The following is an 18,714-nucleotide window of genomic DNA, read 5'->3' on the forward strand; positions in this document are numbered from 1 at the left end:
AGAAAAATCGAAAGGGACGTTAGGAAGAGAGGACTCGGCACAAGGCAGGAGCACTGCAGGGACTGCAGCCGTTTATCTTCGGCCGCAGTTTTGGTAGATTGACCAGAGAGAATAGCACTCCATTTCCCTAATTGGTTTTCCTTCGAGATGACTAATGGATCAACAAGGCCTTAGCAACAGCAAACAGCTCCCTGGGGCTCACTCATTTGGGGCCCAGAAGCTTTTGAGTCACCGGAGCCCGTCTGAAGCTAGGAAGAGAGGCTGGAAGATGCCAGCAGGGCATGCCAGCCCTGTGCATGCTATTTATTTAAGCCTCAGGACCTTTACAGAGCCACACATGCAAAATGTATGCTGAGGGCAGGAAAGGCATCGCTGAAATGCAGACTAAGAGCCAACACCCTCCAGAGCAAAGCCAACACTGGAGGACATTGGATGGGTGTCCAGGTACAAACTATTTTGGGATTCAGACAGATCTGTTTAGTAACCAGCTCTGGGAAGCACCTGCAGATGCCACAGACTCTTAAAAAAAAAAAAAAATTCCTTCCCTGACAAGGTTACTGTCTTCTAGCAAGTACAGTAAGTCTATAAATACATGGGCTTAAGCACATTACCTCCAGGACTGAGACAGCTCAGGACTTGCAAATCCACACAAACCATTTCTTACAAACCAGACTCATAAGAAGGTAGGCTTAGCGCCTCATTTAAAAACCCCGTGCCCCTCACTGGATCTGCCTCTAGCAGAGCACTGGCATAACACTGCTAGCCACTGACACCAGAGCATATAAATGCTGTGTCAAGGGCTACAGAAGGGGCTCTGATATTTGTCCCTCTGCCAGCTGATAAACCTCTGGAGCACTGTGCAGCCTTGCTCACATTGCTCAGGTTCTGCATCAGCACGGGAGCCCATCCAAAAGAAGTAATGCTGGGGGGGGACACGACACCCTGGAAGGGAAGCAGGATCGATCCAAGCTCTCGCAAGGATGGGCAGTAGTGCCCTAACTTGTTACCCAGCTGCAGCCTAACTCAGTCCACAGTTACACTCCAGCCACTCTTGGGAGCTTCCCAGGTACCAGCATGATGAGAGAGAAAATTTATGACTTCTCATTGCTTTGAGTCACGTTCAGCTGGAGATTGCTCCCAACAGCACAAGGTGGTCAGAACACTGGTTTTAGAGGTTGCAGGGACCTGTTGTCACACTGCTGACATCCTAGCAGCTCTCTACATAAAGTCCCACAGCCAACACGAGCAGCATTGCATCCCCTTTGCCTTCCTGATAAAAGGCAGACAGATGTGCCTCTTGAGCATCTTATGTCTACTCAGACTTTTCAGGAAACTATCAGTAGTAAAAAATGGGGCCACATTCCAGGCTCACACACAGATATGCCTCCACTCAGTGGTTTTCCTGAATACCCAGTCTAGCAGACTGACAAAGCGATCAACACACCAAATCCTTTGAACATGATGAACAAACCATACTGACCAATCTCAACCCAGAGCAGCAAAGTGATATTCTGAAATCACAAATCTGCTAGCAAGAAACTGTAACAGGGTGCTCAGGTTGTAAAGGACCAAATTGGAGGAAGTTAATGGAGAAGCCAGAGACAGATAGATGGCTGGTCTAGGCATCCTGCTGAAGCCTTTGCATCAAAGGTGAAGAAAACATGACCCAGGATTTCCTGGAAAAGTAGTACACTGCATTTGAGAAAGCATGCAAATCTCAGAATGCATAAACAATCAAAATTTCCTACATTGTGGCAATGAACACATCAACAGGCCTCACTACTTGCCCTCTTCATTAGCCTAGCCACTGGCATCAACAACCCTTGTGACCCCTGAGCATGAGGACTGCGACTGTATCTTATTCCTGTAACAGGAGTCCCCAAAAATCTCTGTGCATGCCGAGATCCATGAGGACCATGCAAGCCAACTCCTGTGGCTAGTGCCTCAGAAATGCCCGCACTGAAAGGGCTGCTACAAATAGCTCTGCCATCCCCATGGTTTTAAAGGTTACCTCGTCTTTTTCCTCTTGTCTGCGGCGCTGCTCTGCTTCAAATACCAGTTTCACTTGGATTTCCTGAGCAAACTCACAGTCCTGTCGTTCTCTAGAAGGCAAGGAGACAGGGATTAGAGACAGCTGAAGTCACAGGCATCAGTCAGCCTGGAGAAAGGCATAAGAGAGCTAAAGAATCATTCAATTTACACAGAAGAATTATTACTCAGTATTACTGAAGAGCCTGCAGATCCTCACCAGGATCCAGGACTCCCTGTACTTACTGCTGGCCTCATTTAGAAAATATGTCCCAAAACATTCACAATTGGAGCATAAAGCAGAAGTAGTCTGATGCACCAGCAGTTTGCTACAAAGACAGGCAGGTATCACAGGACGGGCCAAGGTAGTGCATAGGAGCCTCTGCAAACAGTCTAACTCTGCCAAGGGGGGTTGTTGTACCCGTGTTTCCAAAGGAGGTGATTAGGGGTCACATCAGTGTTTCTGGGAAGCAGTTTTCATGTGAAAGCCAAGGAGAAAGTGCAGACATGCTGACAGCAAGATGTGGTACGTAGGCCAAGCGGAGGCTGGAGGTGGCAGTTCAGTAATGAATAAGAAATGCTGCTGAGGTGAGACACAAAGCAGAACCAGTGCCAAGAGGCAAGAGAGGGACATGCGTCAGAACCAGGGGTGAGGAACCCAGCATCACAATGCCAGTGCTGATGCGGGAAGAACACAAGACTGCATTACCTGGGACAGAGAGAGTGATACCAGAGTATCTGAGACATGAAATGAGTTTTGTGTGTGTGCACAGAGCAGGAAGGCTGTATTTCATGGATGTCATACAGAAAGCATCTGCAAGAATCAGGCCATACTCAGCCACAGGCTCTGATGCCCAGCAAACAGGATGGAACAATGGCCAGGAGTTCCTTAGAGCAACCCCAAAAGGCACAATTTAAGAAGAAAGGGTCTCTCTTTCAGCACTGTTGAGCCAAAGACTATCTCTAAACAGGTCAGAAAAAACAATCTAGGCTACCCCTGCAATTAAGACTACTGAAAGGCAAGGCCTGGAAGGACATGAGAATAGGAACAGCAACAGACAGAGTGGGATTTATTAGAATACAGTCTTTTCAAGAATACACTGACAATGATCAGATAGGCAATGGAAGCATATTACAGAAGCCAAGCAAATATTTCAAGAGAAGCAGGTTCAGCTATGTCAGTGTTGTGTTGCATGGGCTGAAGCAACTAGTTCTAGGCTTGGGCAAGGACCGCAACATAAGTAACCTAGCAAATTTGGAGGCAGAGGACTGGAAGGGAGTCTAGGATACAAGCAGAGAGACTTAAAACACTAAGTGCAGACAGGTGCTTTCAGTAGCAAACCAGGAAAGCAGCATGTTGTCTGGACCAGACAGGGCAGATTGAGAGGAAGACGTGACTTAGGGCAGGGCAGAAGGACACTGCAACAAGAAGAGAGTTTGGAAGACAAATGCCACCAAGATACAACACATCTGTCATAGGCAACAAAAAGAAACAAGCAACAGGAGGGAAAGTTCTTTATTTCTGTCAACTGCTCTGTGGAAGGAGACCTGCAATTGGGTACTGTGCATTATTTATAGGGCATTATCCTATTTTACAAGGGAATGCCCCTTCCCCTAACACACACAAACCCCAAGTCAGTGTCACAACATAAAACTTCCTTCCCTTTCCCAGAGCATCAGTGCCATTTATCCATAAACTGACCCACATCCAGAGACACCCTGGAAGGCACTCATGATTTTCAGTGTTTGTCAGGATGGAGTTATCAATAGGTCAAACACCTTTAGACATCAGTTTCTTTCATCCAGGCAATAAAACCTGGCATTTTCTGTGTGAGTCTGTGTGTGTTTCACTTGACTCCAAGCAGAGACCTGTTCAAAGGCACACGAGCTCACATGGCAGTAAATCTGGCTCTTGAACTTGCCATACAAAAAGGGACCTTGGCAAACCTGGCACCAGCCCTGGAACCACAGTCCCCATCAAAGCTATAGCTGAACACACACGTCCTGGGGAGCTGGCTGTCCATGGGCTGAAGACAGCGGATCCCTTACGACTCCAGTCTCAGAGGACATGAATCCAGGTAGAAAATAAGTTTGAAAGGTCAGACATATCAAAGCATTGCACATCTCCAGTTCCCCTGGCACCTGTGAACAGAGCTAAGATGCCAAGTTCATCAGCACCAACTGACTTGCTAAATGCTTAAAATACATCTTATTCCAGGCAAAGAGAAGACAGAAAGAGCTAATCGTCTTTCAGAGCCAAGGCAACAAGGTCATTGCCTCTCCAGTCGCAGAGCACACTAGAAGTAACGCAAGAGCAGAGGCATTTTCTTATTGCTGGTGACACATACCTTGGAATACACAGTATCAATCTCTAAGAGCCACTGAACAGCAACAGAAGATTAGACTGAGTTTTATTACTCAGTGGTAATTAAATGGTGAGACTTGATTAATTAACACAAGCTAGTGTTTCAACTTGACTGAACATAAGAAAATATGTTAAAGAACTTTGACAGCTCTTCTTGTTGTTCAGTTTCTTTTGCCTGAGTCCAGGTGCCCATCAGTGCCCAGAAATCAGCCAGAGCAACATAAATGTCACTGTCCCTGACATCACACCAATGCGTCCTTTGTTCCTGGGCAACCAGGAGTGTTAAGAGCATCAGGGAAACTCTACAACAGCCTAGGAAAAAAGAAGAAAATCAGTGTGACCAGGTATCTCCTGCTCATACTGGCTGTAGCAACTAATTGTTGCCAGATTGGGGGGCAGGGGGCAGTTTAAGGGAACCATTCAAAGGAGCTGTTCACATTAGTGTAACAGAGCCATCACAGCACTGGGAGCAAAACAAGGAATGAGCATATTTTCATGGTATTTCCAACAGTTATTTTAGCAATCTTGCTACTACACTTGGCAATGTGCAGGCTGCTCAGCTAGATGTGAGAGATGCTTTTAAGGAGGCATGAAAATAAAGTGTGATGCTTCCCTGAATTCTTAAAAGGTTTTTTCTATTCTCTCATTTATCTTCACAAAGTCTGAGAGAATCTAGGATTTGAAAGACAGAAGAAAGCCTATAAGTTTGAAGAGCTTTTTTACATTTCCTGAATGTAAGGACCACCCAGTTCTGCCCCTTTACTCCTCCCATCACCTGGCAGTGTCAAGCTGCCCTAGACAATGCAGAAAGCAGCAGCAGCAAGGATCGTTTTTGCCAGGACATGCTGATCTTGCACAAGTAAGAGACAGTGGGAACATACAAAGAAATGAGGAAGAAAGAGATCCAATTACAAAGGGATGTCTCCAACTTTCTTTACTATTCCCGCAGAAGAGCTCATGCTTTCAGGAGCAAAGCTGCTGCTGACACAACATTTTGCATCGGCAGTTCTGCCTGTGACTTAGCTCACAAAGTTTGTAAATCCCATGTTAGAGCCCTACAACAAGAAATCTGTTTGCAGTTCCCAGCAAGTAACAAAAAGGAATTATCTCTACCATACAAAATTAATTTTTATGTTGTCATTTGCTGCTCACATCTCTAATTGGTAACAAAGACAAAACCTCTGAAAGAAGGCACAGTCTTGGGTGATACACATGGTATCTACCCAGCGCAGCCCAAGTACTCTGGGAACCCTGGAAACAGTGGTTGATGTGTCACACCCCAGCTTTTATGAGCAGCTCCTTTGAAGCCAGTCCTGTATCTCGCACATCTGCAGTACAGAGCTCTTCTACTCCATTGCTGACTCTGCCAGATGAGCCACCCAGGCTCTGTGATCCACCACTGACTGTACCTGGTGGGTGGCATCACAGAGCACAACACACACTGGGAGGCAGAACAGATGCTGAAAGACCCTGCATTTTCAGGGAGCCCCATCCTGCCATCATAGTTGGGATCCAACTAATCCCTGTCACACAACCCATTTGTTACATCTCATGCATTGCAAGGCAGTCAGGATAGGGGAACAAAAAAGCACCAATGTCAACTCTGGACAGGAAAGTACAGTTTGTTTTGCCCTGCACTGCCATGTTTCACTTCTATACTCGCTGTGAGCCATGGCACACACAAAGCCAAGCTGCAGGGTTAGATCTGGCATGTGAGGCCTGAGCAAACCTCCAGGGCAAACTAGATCACTCATTAAACATCCTCCCTCAGCAAGTGCAAGTGAAGCCCAGTCCCCCAACAGCCCCAAGTGACCCTGGGACAGCAGCTCCTCTTCCCACGGCACTTCACGCTGGAGTATCTGCAAGCACACAGAGGGGCATTCAGCTGCTCAGTGCGGCAGGATATCAAAAAATCCACTGCATCCAGCTCCTCAAAAGCACAATACAAACACAACATGGGAGAGGGAATTCACTGTAACACTGTATTTCTGTGGTGCAGTTTCTTCTTTCTCAGAGTTCAGCCAGGGACAAGGTCGATGCAAAGTGGCAAGCCACCCCACTTTGCCAACAGGCAGCAGAACAGAAATTCTCCTCCCCACAATCAGGCAACATAATCTAAGTCAGAACAGTCCTCAAGACCACCTTCCCCCACCCTGTTCTCCTTGCTCTGTGCCAGAGCCTAATATCAATACAACAACAGATGGCCAAAGGAAAACAGAAACAAAAGCAAAAGGCTGATCAATCTAAGCCCCACATACTGTTGACCAGCGTAAAGCAGCTGATTTCAGTGCTCTGACCAAACAGAACCACTTCAACAGCTCCATCCCAAACTCACAAGTCTTTTCGGTGTTTCTGGATTTGAGCACGTGCTTTCAGATCCTCCTCCTCTTGCAGTTGCTTGGCCACCTGTAAGTCATGTTGCACCAGACGATTGCGCTGAACATTTGTTGCCAAGTGATGCTCAACTGGAAATAAATACAGACAAGAACCCCACGTCAGCCTGCAGAACTTCAGGGTGCGAACAAGACAAAGCAAGTGGGAGGGAGATTCCAGAGCAGAAAGGAAGACAGTTCTTGGCAGGGAAACATCATGTAGTACCTCCAAAGGTGGGGAAGTCCTCAACTGAAATTGCACTAGCAGCCTGAGACTGCCTTGTTTCAGCACTGAGGGGGCTGTGTTTGTGTGTGCTATCAAAACAAGATCTGTGTATCTTAATTGCACCCAAGTTTATAAGGACCAGGAATTTCATTTTCTAGCCATGGGAAGTTACCCTAGATCAATAAAGTGGGTGTGTAAGGGACCCCCAGAGGCTAGTCATGATGAGCTGAACCTAAACCACTTCTGATGGATGCTTCCCTCATTTGTTCTCAAGAACCTCTAGAGGAGGAAACTCCTCTTTCTTACAACATAATCGGTTCCAAAATCTCCCTACCTTTATATTTAGCAACAGAGCAACCGAGTACTACAGCAAGTCCTTGACCATACATGGATATAGCCTGCAAGAAAAGATGGCTACATGAGCTGCAGCCGAGAGCCAGCTTTAACTCACTGGTCTCAGGTTCCAGCAGCCAAGGGCACAACTTCAGTGCAAGCTGCACCCTTGGCAGAGCAGCTAGAACGGTATTAGCACCTAGTACTGGTGGATACCAATGGTTTTGGCACCCAGCAAGGCAGATTAGATAGGCCACCACACCTGAAACTGCAATGCAAACATATCCAAAGCAGCAGATAAGCATGTAAAAAAAAAACCCTAAACAAAAAACCCACCCACCAAACCCCATCTGTCACTTTGAAGTTTCTGGCTGAACTGCTTCCCCCCGCCACCCCAGGCACTTTTTAAACCCTGGTAGCATACAGCTACCCTACCTCAAGATCTCTCAGAAGGAAGCCTCCTTTCAAAAGGCAGGCACTAGTGATTCTGAAACGAGTAAACAAACAGGCCTCTTCTGGTTACACCTTGGGTCAGCCTAGAAAACTTGAAGCTTCCAAAACTGCTAGTCATTTCTAAAATCCTGCACAGCAACAAAGCCTCAAGTGCACTCCCACATACAATTTTATCATAAATGGCATAAACTCAACTTTAAAGGAGAGCACAAAATCAAAACACAAAACACAACCATCTCCAGGGTACAACATGAGCTGGGCAGAACACAGAGCAGCATTACAGGACAGCAAAGACTTTAATAATAACCTGTGTTCCATTAAAAAGAATGAAAATTAAATAGGAGCAGGGAGGATTTTTCTTAACAAAACCAAAGCCAGGCATCCATTGGGACAAATCTGCTTCTGTTCGTTCCAAAGATCATTGCTACTTACTCTCTTGCTCCTGTAAGTTATGGGCCAAGGTATGATCTTCCAGTACAGCAAAGTCTCGACACACTGGACATGGAAACAAAGACAAGAGAATTAGCATCAGGAGCAAAACAAAGCATCAGAAGTTAAAGGGGTTGGGGAAGCATATGTACCCAGAGACTTCTGGTCTTGGGGGTTTCTTCCCCCTCCTGCACCTGTGGCTATTTTTCCCACATACTTCTCTGTCCCCGTTTGCATAACAAGCCTTCTCCACCTCTGCTTCTTTAGTCTAAGACCAGAATTGCCCACACGACCACAGGATCAGACCTCACAAACAAAACCTTGGAATCCACACAGACTGACACCAACGCCCATGCTGAGCAGGTTTAGCTAAAACCAAGGAAAAAGCATTTGTGCTTACTCCAACTTTCTTAGCCAAGTCATCGACTCTAAGTGGTATTTTCTCTGCATAAATACACAGACATTCTGTCAGCTCCATGGAGCTGATCACACTGAACTCCTCAGCTCTTGCTGCAAGGCATTTCTATCAGTTCAGGAATCACTATACAGTTGTCTCCTGTAAGCTTCACTGACTTTCTAGTGCAGATGGTGGCTATGTACCTAGAACCCATGAGATCAACCACCAGGTTACCAACAGGGATAAGCACAGCTTCTTAAAGAGCTGAAAACAGCCTGGAGACAAGCTGAACGGGAAGGGGACCCGTTCCCTTTGGCACCAGTCTGAAAGCAGCAGATTTTTGCCAAAGCCTATCACTTTCACACTTGAACTTTTAAAAGAATGCTCTACCCACACTGTAGAAAAACACCAAGGTTTATTTTTAACTTGCTATGACAGGCAGCAGGGCAACAAAACATAAGTCACGTACATATCAGGACAGGGACACACACACAGAGCATCAGGTTGAGTCTTTTGGTGGCAGATACACATGAGGTTCTTGGTGAAGCAAGGACAAACAGACCTGTGCCCCCAAACCTCAGAATGAAGTCCTGCTGTGCCCACCTGCCACACAAGGAGTTTCCATCTGCTTCAGGGGCACTTAAAAGTTTGGATTAGGGAAGCTAAGTTTTTTTCTGAACATGACAAGCTAAACAGCTTAACTGGACCCAAGCGGGGAATCTCTGCCATTGGAAATGTACACCACAAAAGTACAAGGTGCTTCTGAAGCTGCAGAGGGAAGCAAAAATCACTGCTGCTGTGCTCCACCAGCAAAATCTTGGGGAAGACCGAGGTTTCTCTTTAGCAGAGCACAGTGACAGCCTAGAAGAGAAAGTGAAAATAACCCCAAAACCCCCGTAACGTACCAAAACTACAAGGGGAATTTATGAGGAGCCCATTTATGAAAGCGTTCAGAGAAGACAAAACATTTCCATCACCACAAAGGGTTGAAAATACTACAAGGAAACAACGCAGAAGCCACGTCTTCCTGAACCACAGTCCCCTGTTCTCGTATTGACACAGGTTTTGATAGAAAAGCACTAAGATGCTCCTCTGCACCCAGGTATCTCCACAAAATATCTAGAAGAGTTTCTTGTTGCGTGTACCAAGGGGTCAAATATCCTTTATCACACTCAACACGTTTTTCGTCAAGTCTTGCTGCATGGGAGGATGTTTTACAGATGATAAAAACTCCCAAGAGCTAGAGCAGTGCTTCAGGGAAGGAGATCCACAAGCTGCAGGGTGGAGATGAGGACAAAGATTACAGTTACACTGTCCCATGGTGACTCACTATAAGCGTGTACAATTCTAGACGGTGCAATTAAGGTTTTGTTGTTGCTTTTTTTTTATTGCAACTTTTAAAAAAGGAAACAGGATACAAAGCACTAAACAGCACTAAAATGCTTCCAATGGGCATTTTTGTGTGCATATAAATAAACACTGCCTTCAGCCACAGGCTGAGCAGCAGGCAGCAGTGCTACTCGCAGGTGACATATCCAGGGTGCCTGGTGCCCACAAGCACTTTTTTATGGGGATGAGGCAGGGGGATCTTGATCAGAGACACTTCATTTCTGTGGTGCCTGGGTATATTCAGCTTCACAGCACAACAATGGGAACAATCACCTTCTACATACAACATGCATCATCCACTCTGGTAGAAGGGTATCCCCCCAACTCGGAGGTTTGAGCCCTACTGTCAGTTCAGAGCTAAGGAAAGATGCCTCAATACAGAGCCTCTAACAGCTTACCTAAATCTAGGGCTGTGCTTTTACTACCATGTATTCAATGAGCAGCACTCAGTCCTGACAGTTTTAAGATAAAAATAACACTTCCCTTCTTTTTTTTTTTAACTGCAATAGGTCTCTCAGCAAGTCCCTTGCACAGCTGCCTGAACAGCTGTATTAGCAAGACAGGGCAGGCAGCACAGGAACAACAATGAACATTTCAGAACTACACACTTTTTTTTGCATAAAGATTGCTGCTCTAAGAAATGCTTATGAAACTGCACCCCAGCCCTTCCACATGCCTCTCTGCACAGGCTTATACACTGCTCTCTTCACTGTGGTATCAAAGCGCTCTGCCTTGTCTGCTGTGGTGCTCCATCCTCCGCTGAGAAATACAGGTGTAGAAGAGGAGTTACAGGGTTTTTTTACTCCATTCTACCCATGTCCAGGCACACTTCTCTGTTTGGGAAGAAACATGTTAAAAGAAACTTGCTTAGTATACATGTGAGAAAGTGGGAGGGCCGTGGTACATCACGGCTGCTCTTCCCTAGAAAGTCTCACATTGGGCCCAACACAGTCTCACCTCCCTGGTAAGCTTCATTCCTACAATATAGCCATGATCCTTTAATCCTTTTTCATTAACGGGCCACTAGGAACTTCCAAAGAAGGCACAGACACTTGGAAGGCCAAGCGCACATCCTGTTGCTTAGGTGGGCCTGCTGCTTCTACCTGCCCCTCTAGAGATCCTCTGAAAGTAGTTCATTGGTCTACAAAGTTAAACAGCGACAAAGCAAGTGGAGACAATGCCCCGGGACAAGCCACCAAGCTGCAGACCTAGACACAGACAGGGGCTGTGTCTTAAAAGTGTGCTGATTATCCCATCAAGATGAAGCACAGAGAGAAGGAAGCTGGATGGTTACTCATGATGGGCACACTGGAAGCTCCCAAATGCCTGGGCTCTGTGGTGCCCTCAGCTGAGGAGGTTGGTGGAGCAGCAGCAGGCCTTGGGTTTGCTCACATGTTTGGATTCATTCATGCACCACTGAAGAAGCCACTTGGCTGTGCACACACGCCTTCAAACTGCTCTTACAAACCCACGAACAGACAGTTCAAGCGCACAGCCCTCGCTTTGTGCTGCTGAAGTTGCTGGCAAAGCAGACAGCACAAGACCTTTCGTCACTGTCAGAAACTTGGCTGGGCTGGCTACCTCTAACTCATCTGAGCACATTATTCCCAAGTGCCATCAGCCCAAGAACAATGTGCAAAGGAAGATGAGAACATCCCATTACAAACACAAGGAAGCACTGTCAGCCAGCCAGGTGGCAAGAGATGGGGACACCTGCAACTCCCTAACAAGTCCAGGGGTGACAGCAAGTACAGAGAACTCTCTCAAGTCTAGACCCGGTGCCCATGGCACAGAGTCAAGTGTGACCGCAGCTGTGAAGCCAAGGAAACCAATCCTCCATCCTTGAAAACATGCATCCAACAAAGAGGCAATGTAAGAATAACTGGAGATGTGGTCCAGCCAGGCATGGTCTGTTCATCAGTGCTAGTTCTCATCCCCTGCCGAGTCTCAGCATGGCCCCAGCACACTCATTACTAGGTATTGTGTCCACTGGGTTTGTGTTTAGAAATGGGATGGCCCTGATAATACAGACTGACAATTCTCCCTCTCCAAGAGACTTCATATTTAAGGGGGAAAAATGTATTTCCCTATTCCCTAACTGTATAGCTAAAAAAATGAAAGGTAAGATTAACAGTAAGTTCACTGCTGTGAATTAACTTGACTTCCCATCTTCAGACCCTGTGAAGCTGTGAGTCATTAGACAGTCAAACAAGCAGCAGAGGTGCAATCACAGCAGCTACAATTGGCGAGTCCAGGGAAGCATGAAACATGTTTAAAAGCCAGGTAGATGAGATACTTAGAGATATGGTATAGTAGAGGACAGGTACAGTTGGGACTCGATAATCTTAAAGGCCTTTTCCGACCTTGTCATTCTGTGATTAGCAGCTTTATCACAGTCTGATGAAGCCAATCTGCCTCAGCACAGATGGGAACAGGCCTGGGATATGGGCTATGGGCAGAGCTGTGAATGAAAGAAATGCCAGCCCAGGAACCCCAGTCACTGCCATGGCCAGAAGAAGTGCCACCAGAAGTGGGAGTGTGAGGTCAGAGGCACAGCTGGAAGTATCACCCTTTGCAGCAATGGCAGGCTGCAAAATCCATGAGGCAGCACAGAAGAGGGAGCTTGGTGTGTTTTAAGGGATCCTGGAGAGCTCCAAGCACAGGTCATCTCCATTGGGTGACATCCCCCGAAAAATACATTTTTCTAAGCATCAGTGCATCCAAGGCTCTTGCAAGCATGGTTGCAAGCCCTGACTTTATGGCCAAGATACAAATGTCTCTAGGTACAGCTTGGGAAAATTTCATAAAATAACATTTTCCTTTTTCTACTCTGCCATCTGCCTCACTAGCTGTGTCAGAATTACCTCAGCTCCATAGCTCAGCATTTCTAACACCAAACTGCTTCAAAGAGTGAAAGGTAACCACAACAGATGCACAAAGGCAGCCTTACATCTTGCTAGCAATACTTGGGTGTGTGACGAAGAGGTAGTGAACATCGAGGATCAGGGGGTGTGAACTTGTACTGCCTCTACAGGAGGCCAAACCTCGCCGGCTCCTCGAGCAAGCCATCCAGCCAAATACACCCTATGCCTCTGCCTGAAGTCTTCAACCAAGTTTTGACATCCGCTGACGGGCCCAAGGGCCCCCTCAGTTCACGTGGCCCATATGACGTGCTCTGGGACACCAGCCAGTTCAATGACCCAGGGACTGCACACACATGCTCAGAGCATTTCCTTTTAGGTCTTAAAAACCATCTCTTGCTCCCTACCCCCTCCACTCCCAATATTTTCCCGTCAGCATCATGTGCTGGATAGTTCACAAAATAAACTAGAAGGTGTGAGTCATGCTTAGTTTAGAGCATCTGCAGTTTTGAGTCCTGAAGGACAGGAAGGAGAGGAAAGACAAAAATGACACAGGAAAAAACAGCTTCATCAGCTAAAAGTATCTTTTTAGGGTCTACAGAACGGACAAATTAAGTGGCAAGCAACAAGTGCAGCCTGTTACAAGCCAGAAGTCTTGGGAAGATGCTGAGGCATGAAAATCCCTGAAGATAAAGCAAGCTGAGATCTCATAGAGACTTATATCAGCAAAGACTGGCCTGGCCACTCCACTCCAAACCACATAAGCCCTCTAAAATCTGCAGATCGTTTCCTTGAAACAAAGCCAACATGAGCAAGCAGCCACTCAACTGGAGGCGTGAGGCTACCCAGAGGGCAGTTTCCAGGGGAAATGTGCAAGTGGGACATTTCCTTCTCACTCCCATCAAAGCTGCTCTAGGAGATCCATGGCCCGACCTCAGCACTTCTCATTCCCATCAAGCCTCTCCCATTGCACCAGGAGATTCCTGGGCTCCTACTACCACAGACGGCGCCAACAGAGACTGGCCAGGACATGTCTCGTCTGCTGCAGCTACAGTTACACAGACAGCATTCCTAGGACCTGGTTCACCAGACACCATCAGTGCCAAGGACACGGAGAAGGCAGCTTCCAGGCAGAGGGCAGGGCTGGGTAGCCTGTGGAAGGGAATGATTTCTGTTTCTCAACCATAGCACCAAAGCATCTCACATAGCTGGGAGCTATGAGACAGCACAAGGGAGACTGGGCAGTCCCATGGGGAACGAATCTGGGAGGTCTCAGCCTAATTCATAAAAGTATAAACATGCAAAGTAACAAAATACCATCAAAGAAACATAGGAACTTTTATTAGCACTATCAGCCTGGAAGCTAAGAACTACCTGGGATTTGGGAAGGAGGTTATCCTCTCTGCTCTAAGCTAATGCCTTTAGGCCAGGACCATGAGAGGTTTGCACTCTGTCTGCACCATTCTCCAACAAATAGCTCTCACCTGCCCAAGAATGCTTTAAAAAGGAATATTATGTGCATTTTGGAACCAAATTCTCAGCACAAGTCTATTTTTTAACCTGCCCGGAAATAGAAATCAGCAGCATTCACAAAATGCCTTCCTCTAAGTCTACAAGGTTGGCATTCTCACTTCTGCAAACATGCCTGCAAACTGTACCGTAGAGCAATCCTCAAGCTGAGAGAGCATCTGCTCAACATCTCAAAGCAGAAGGTGCTTACACAGCATGAACAGGAAGCTGGACATAACCAATATCACAAAAAAGTAGCACCAAAGAGGACCTCAAAAGGTCACCCTAAAGCATGTCTCAGCCACAAAATTTGATAAAACTGATCATTCTGTCTTTATTACAGAAGGCTAACATCTTTTTCATCCTTTGGATAACTACACTTTGTCTGCAATCTTTCTAAATAAGAGGAAGTCATCTTAAACCACAAGCTTAAAACACAACCCGTAGGTCAAGAACCTTAAAGACTGTGTCTTTGACTTCCAAAACAAAACGTTGAATTGAAGCACTTCAAGCCTGAACATGCAGACATACTTGAAAATGGTGTTGAACCTTAAGGAGTACCAGCATCCATACTTCAGGAATTCAGTCTTTTCAGGAAGGTTCATCTGTGTCTCCAAATACAAAGTACTCAGTCACAAAGTACTTTCCAAAACCCCTAGTTGTACAGCCAACATTGCTGCTACAGCTGCTGCCTCCTATTCTAGAAAAGTCTGTGCACTGAAGGGCCTAATACACACAAGCCATTACCTGCCAGGCTCGGAATGCTGTGTCTGTAACTCACTCTTGAGTGCCCCAGCGTCCAACAGCCCAGACCCAAAAGGTCACCAGTGAGCTCTGCCATTGCACCATGGACATACTAGTAATATCCAGGTGGATGGGTATAAGAATCTCAAGGTAGATATATGTGTCAGAGGCAGCTTGGCTAGTTTGCAAGTAGTAGACCCCAGGCAGCCAGCCACAAACTTCACTCACAATATGTGAGGCATAACTGGGTCTGTTTGTGGAGAATGTTAATCATCAATGAGAACAAGAGTTGCTTCGGTGTACATCCTCCCCAGCATCTGACACAGCTTCAGGTGACTCAGCAAAACAACCAACCAACAGTAAAGACAGGGAGAAGCTATCCTACCAGTCAACTTTCACCACTGCCTCCCAACCACGGATCACTGCAAAACAAACACCACTTCTTCCAACAGCTGTGTTTTTACCCTCACTTTGCCCAAGGGCAAACCATCACATACTCATCATTGGAGAGCAGGGTAGGAGTTGCCTTCACCAGGGGAGGTCAAAATCCCTGGCTCACTCAGAGCTGGTAACTACACTAGGAAGCACTACTGTAGCTGTAACACATGCCTTCAGCAGTGTCCCACAGTTCCTATGACAGTGCTCTTTTCTGGAGCTTTTTATCTTTCTTTTGCAGACAGGATGCCATGGCAGCTTTAGTTTCAAGCCCAACATCACTCACTTAAATTAGTGTAAGGAAGGGGGTAAAGAAAAACAGTGTCCTTTCATGCACAACTCCAAACACCCACCCACTCAGAGAACTGCTGGAGTGTGGAGTTTGCATCTCAAGAGACTTGCAGCACACAGGCTCCCCTCCTCCACACCCATCTGAACAGCAATCACCAAATTTTGCTTTGATCTGCTTCTTTCAGCTTTTCTTTCAGCATTTAGGCAATTTTACACCACACAAACTCCTAGGACACACTAAATTTCCCAGATAGGGAAAGCTTCTGTTCTCTGCTAAATACGAACCTAAATCCCTTGCCCAGTTCAGCTGTTTCTCTGCAAAGAGCTGGCAGATCCACTTTGTGGTTCAGAGTGCCATGGCACCCTGGATGCCCATCTCAGATGCTTCCCTAGGATTTCTAAGCTCTCGGTTTCAGGCTGTGGTGAATAAGCTCACAGAGCAGCTCCAGTGAGGCAGGCAGGCAGCTGAGAGCAGAGATAATTCAAAGTGTCAGCTCTCACAGGCTTCTCCTCCAGCTTAATCCTTAAAGATAATATTGCAATATACAAGGCAGCCAGGATTCAGAAAGGGAGCTCTCCATGCCCCTCTGGTCCAAGTTCACACACTGATTCTGGTGCTGTTTATGCAAGGGTGACAGCCTGACACCCACGCAGAAGGTGCCAAATGCCAAAAAAAGGTTCCAGTTCCTCTCAAAACCCCACAGTGTGGTTTTATACCACAGGGACCTGCAGTCATATGGAGGAACAAGCATCTCTGGAGACAGCCAGTAGCAGAAAGACTCCCTCAGAGATGCCACTTGCTTTGCAGCCTTCAGGCTACTGCAGCCAAGCCTGAGATTGCACCAGGGTTTGTAGCTAGTCCAGAGCTGCAGCTGGACAGACCGACCGCAGCATCAGTGCACACAAGAACAAGCCAGGTTTCATTCATCCACATCAGATACCATGAGAAGCAAATCTCTGGCAGGATGGGCTTCACAGCAGCCTCCCAGGCTTCCTGGAAACCCAGTCTCTTGTTGTATTCAAAGCTGGAGGTGTCTGAACTGATCCAGCAATCGGCTCCAATTCTTGTACAGATTCCTACCAACTTTCTTTTTTCTACCAAGGTGGCTGCTAGGCTGCAAGGACTTCTGTCTGCCACCCGTTCAGCTGCTGCCAGCACTGCAAATTGCTCTCAGAGAACAACTTTCCTTCCTACCTAAGCAACCAAAGATGCTCTGCTTCAAAACCCCTTTTCGCTGCTCTGCCAAGCCTTCCCTGGTACTCTCCCCTCTCCCCCACTCACTTCCCTTGTTTAAGTTGTCTGGGTTTATTAGTCAGCTCTGAAGACCACAAAGTACCAAAGCTCCTGGCCCTAGATCAGTCAAACCTTCACATTCATCTACAACAGTCACCAAACAGTAAAGTTAGGAGCATTAACAAGGCACGTCCCCTTCCTGTCACAGCCTTGTTGACATGCTGCCCTTAAAGCAACTACAGATTTTAAACAGAAGCATAAGAGGGGCAGAGTGAGTCTCTGGCCTCTGGGGCCAGATGAACAGGGAGGCACTGCTCCCACCACCAACCTGGAGCAAACTGCTTTGTGGCATCTATGCCCCACCCCACATGCACTGCAAAGCATGAGGAAGGAAGAGGCTAACAGCCTATTTAAATGCCTCTTCTCCTAGAGCACAAAATGAGCTCCAAGCCACTCAGAAGTAGAATTTTTGCCTAAGGAGCTAGATCACCTTTGATACTGTACAATCACAGCTTAAAAGGAAATAAACCACAAAACAAAACAGACAACTAAACTAAGGACTTAAGTTCACCTGTTACATGGCCAGAGCTGATGCTTTCAGCAATGCCAAGTGCCTGGAGTAGCAGGATACCAAGCCCTTCGATCAGAGCTGGAGGCAAACCTGCCTTTTCCATCTCATTATCAGGGGTGCATATATATATATACAAGCAAGACTACACAGCCCCAGCTAAGAACACAGTCCCTCCCATGCTGCAAGTAAAGCCAGGAGAGCCCAGCCTCCTCCCAACACCAACTTCCTTTGGAAACCTGGCACCAACTGAAGGGCCCGCAGGAGAGCGCAGCCCTACGAACACTCGCACTGTCTGCGTGCCACAGAGCACAACATCCAGAAAACTCCCAGGTCTTTCCCTGCTGTCCTCCACTGCTCCCCTCAGCAGCAGTGGCTCCAAGAGGCACTGGTGAATTTTGAACCAAGTTCCCCTCTCTCCCACCAGCCAGCACCCCATAAAACGAAGTTCAGACTGGAGAATCCCACCAGGATTCCACAAGCAATGTTTGCCATACCTGTGACACACATATACAATAAGCTCACATATTTATGCAGTGCAAAGACATTCTGCTGTGCAGACAGGGAGAAGCCCTCCATCCATGCCAGTGAAGGCTGCCCCAAGCCATGCCCAGCACTTCCCCAGCCCACCTGCCAGGACAGGGGTGACAGTCCCTCTGCAAGGAACATTTCTTGCTGGGACACACTCCAGCTTCTGTCCTGTCTGGCTAGGAAGGGCCAAAGCTATGTGCACCATGTCTTTTGGAGAGGTTTCTGCAGAAAGAAATACACCTCTCACTGCCAGAAAACATTCCTGTTTGCATAAACTTCCCCCTTTTGTCCTATTACTTCTAAGGTCAGTCTGTCAGTGTCCTTAAAGTAAGCCTGCCTCTCAGTGCCTTCAAATCCTTGCTCACGTACTGAGCTCATGTAACATTTCCTCTCCAGTCAATTCCCTCAGCCATCAGAGTCCTGGTTCAGCAGAAGGGCCTAGAAAAGAACAAATCATTCCTGCATGCCCATAGGAATTCACTTTTACTGCACACGGCTTTCTACACCTCCTTTGCAAGGAGAAGTGAAGAAGACTGACTCACTTGCAAA

General features: G+C 46.9%; 1 protein-coding gene across 2 annotated transcripts in view; it reads right to left on the bottom strand.

The window, feature by feature from the left end:
* The window catches only part of CCDC50 (coiled-coil domain containing 50), a 42,043-nt gene that overhangs the window by 16,810 nt on the left and 6,519 nt on the right, over positions 1 to 18,714 (bottom strand). For both annotated transcript variants that reach the window (XM_084267742.1, XM_084267741.1), the window contains exons 2-4: positions 8,210 to 8,272; positions 6,729 to 6,858; positions 2,012 to 2,102 (exon numbers count right to left, since the gene is read on the bottom strand). In XM_084267742.1, coding sequence (XP_084123868.1) covers positions 2,012 to 2,102; positions 6,729 to 6,858; positions 8,210 to 8,272 — 284 coding nt within the window. The remainder of the gene's footprint in view (positions 1 to 2,011; positions 2,103 to 6,728; positions 6,859 to 8,209; positions 8,273 to 18,714) is intronic.

Source organism: Gallinula chloropus, assembly GCF_964237585.1.
Source record: "Gallinula chloropus genome assembly, chromosome: 8".
Lineage (NCBI taxonomy): Eukaryota > Metazoa > Chordata > Aves > Gruiformes > Rallidae > Gallinula > Gallinula chloropus.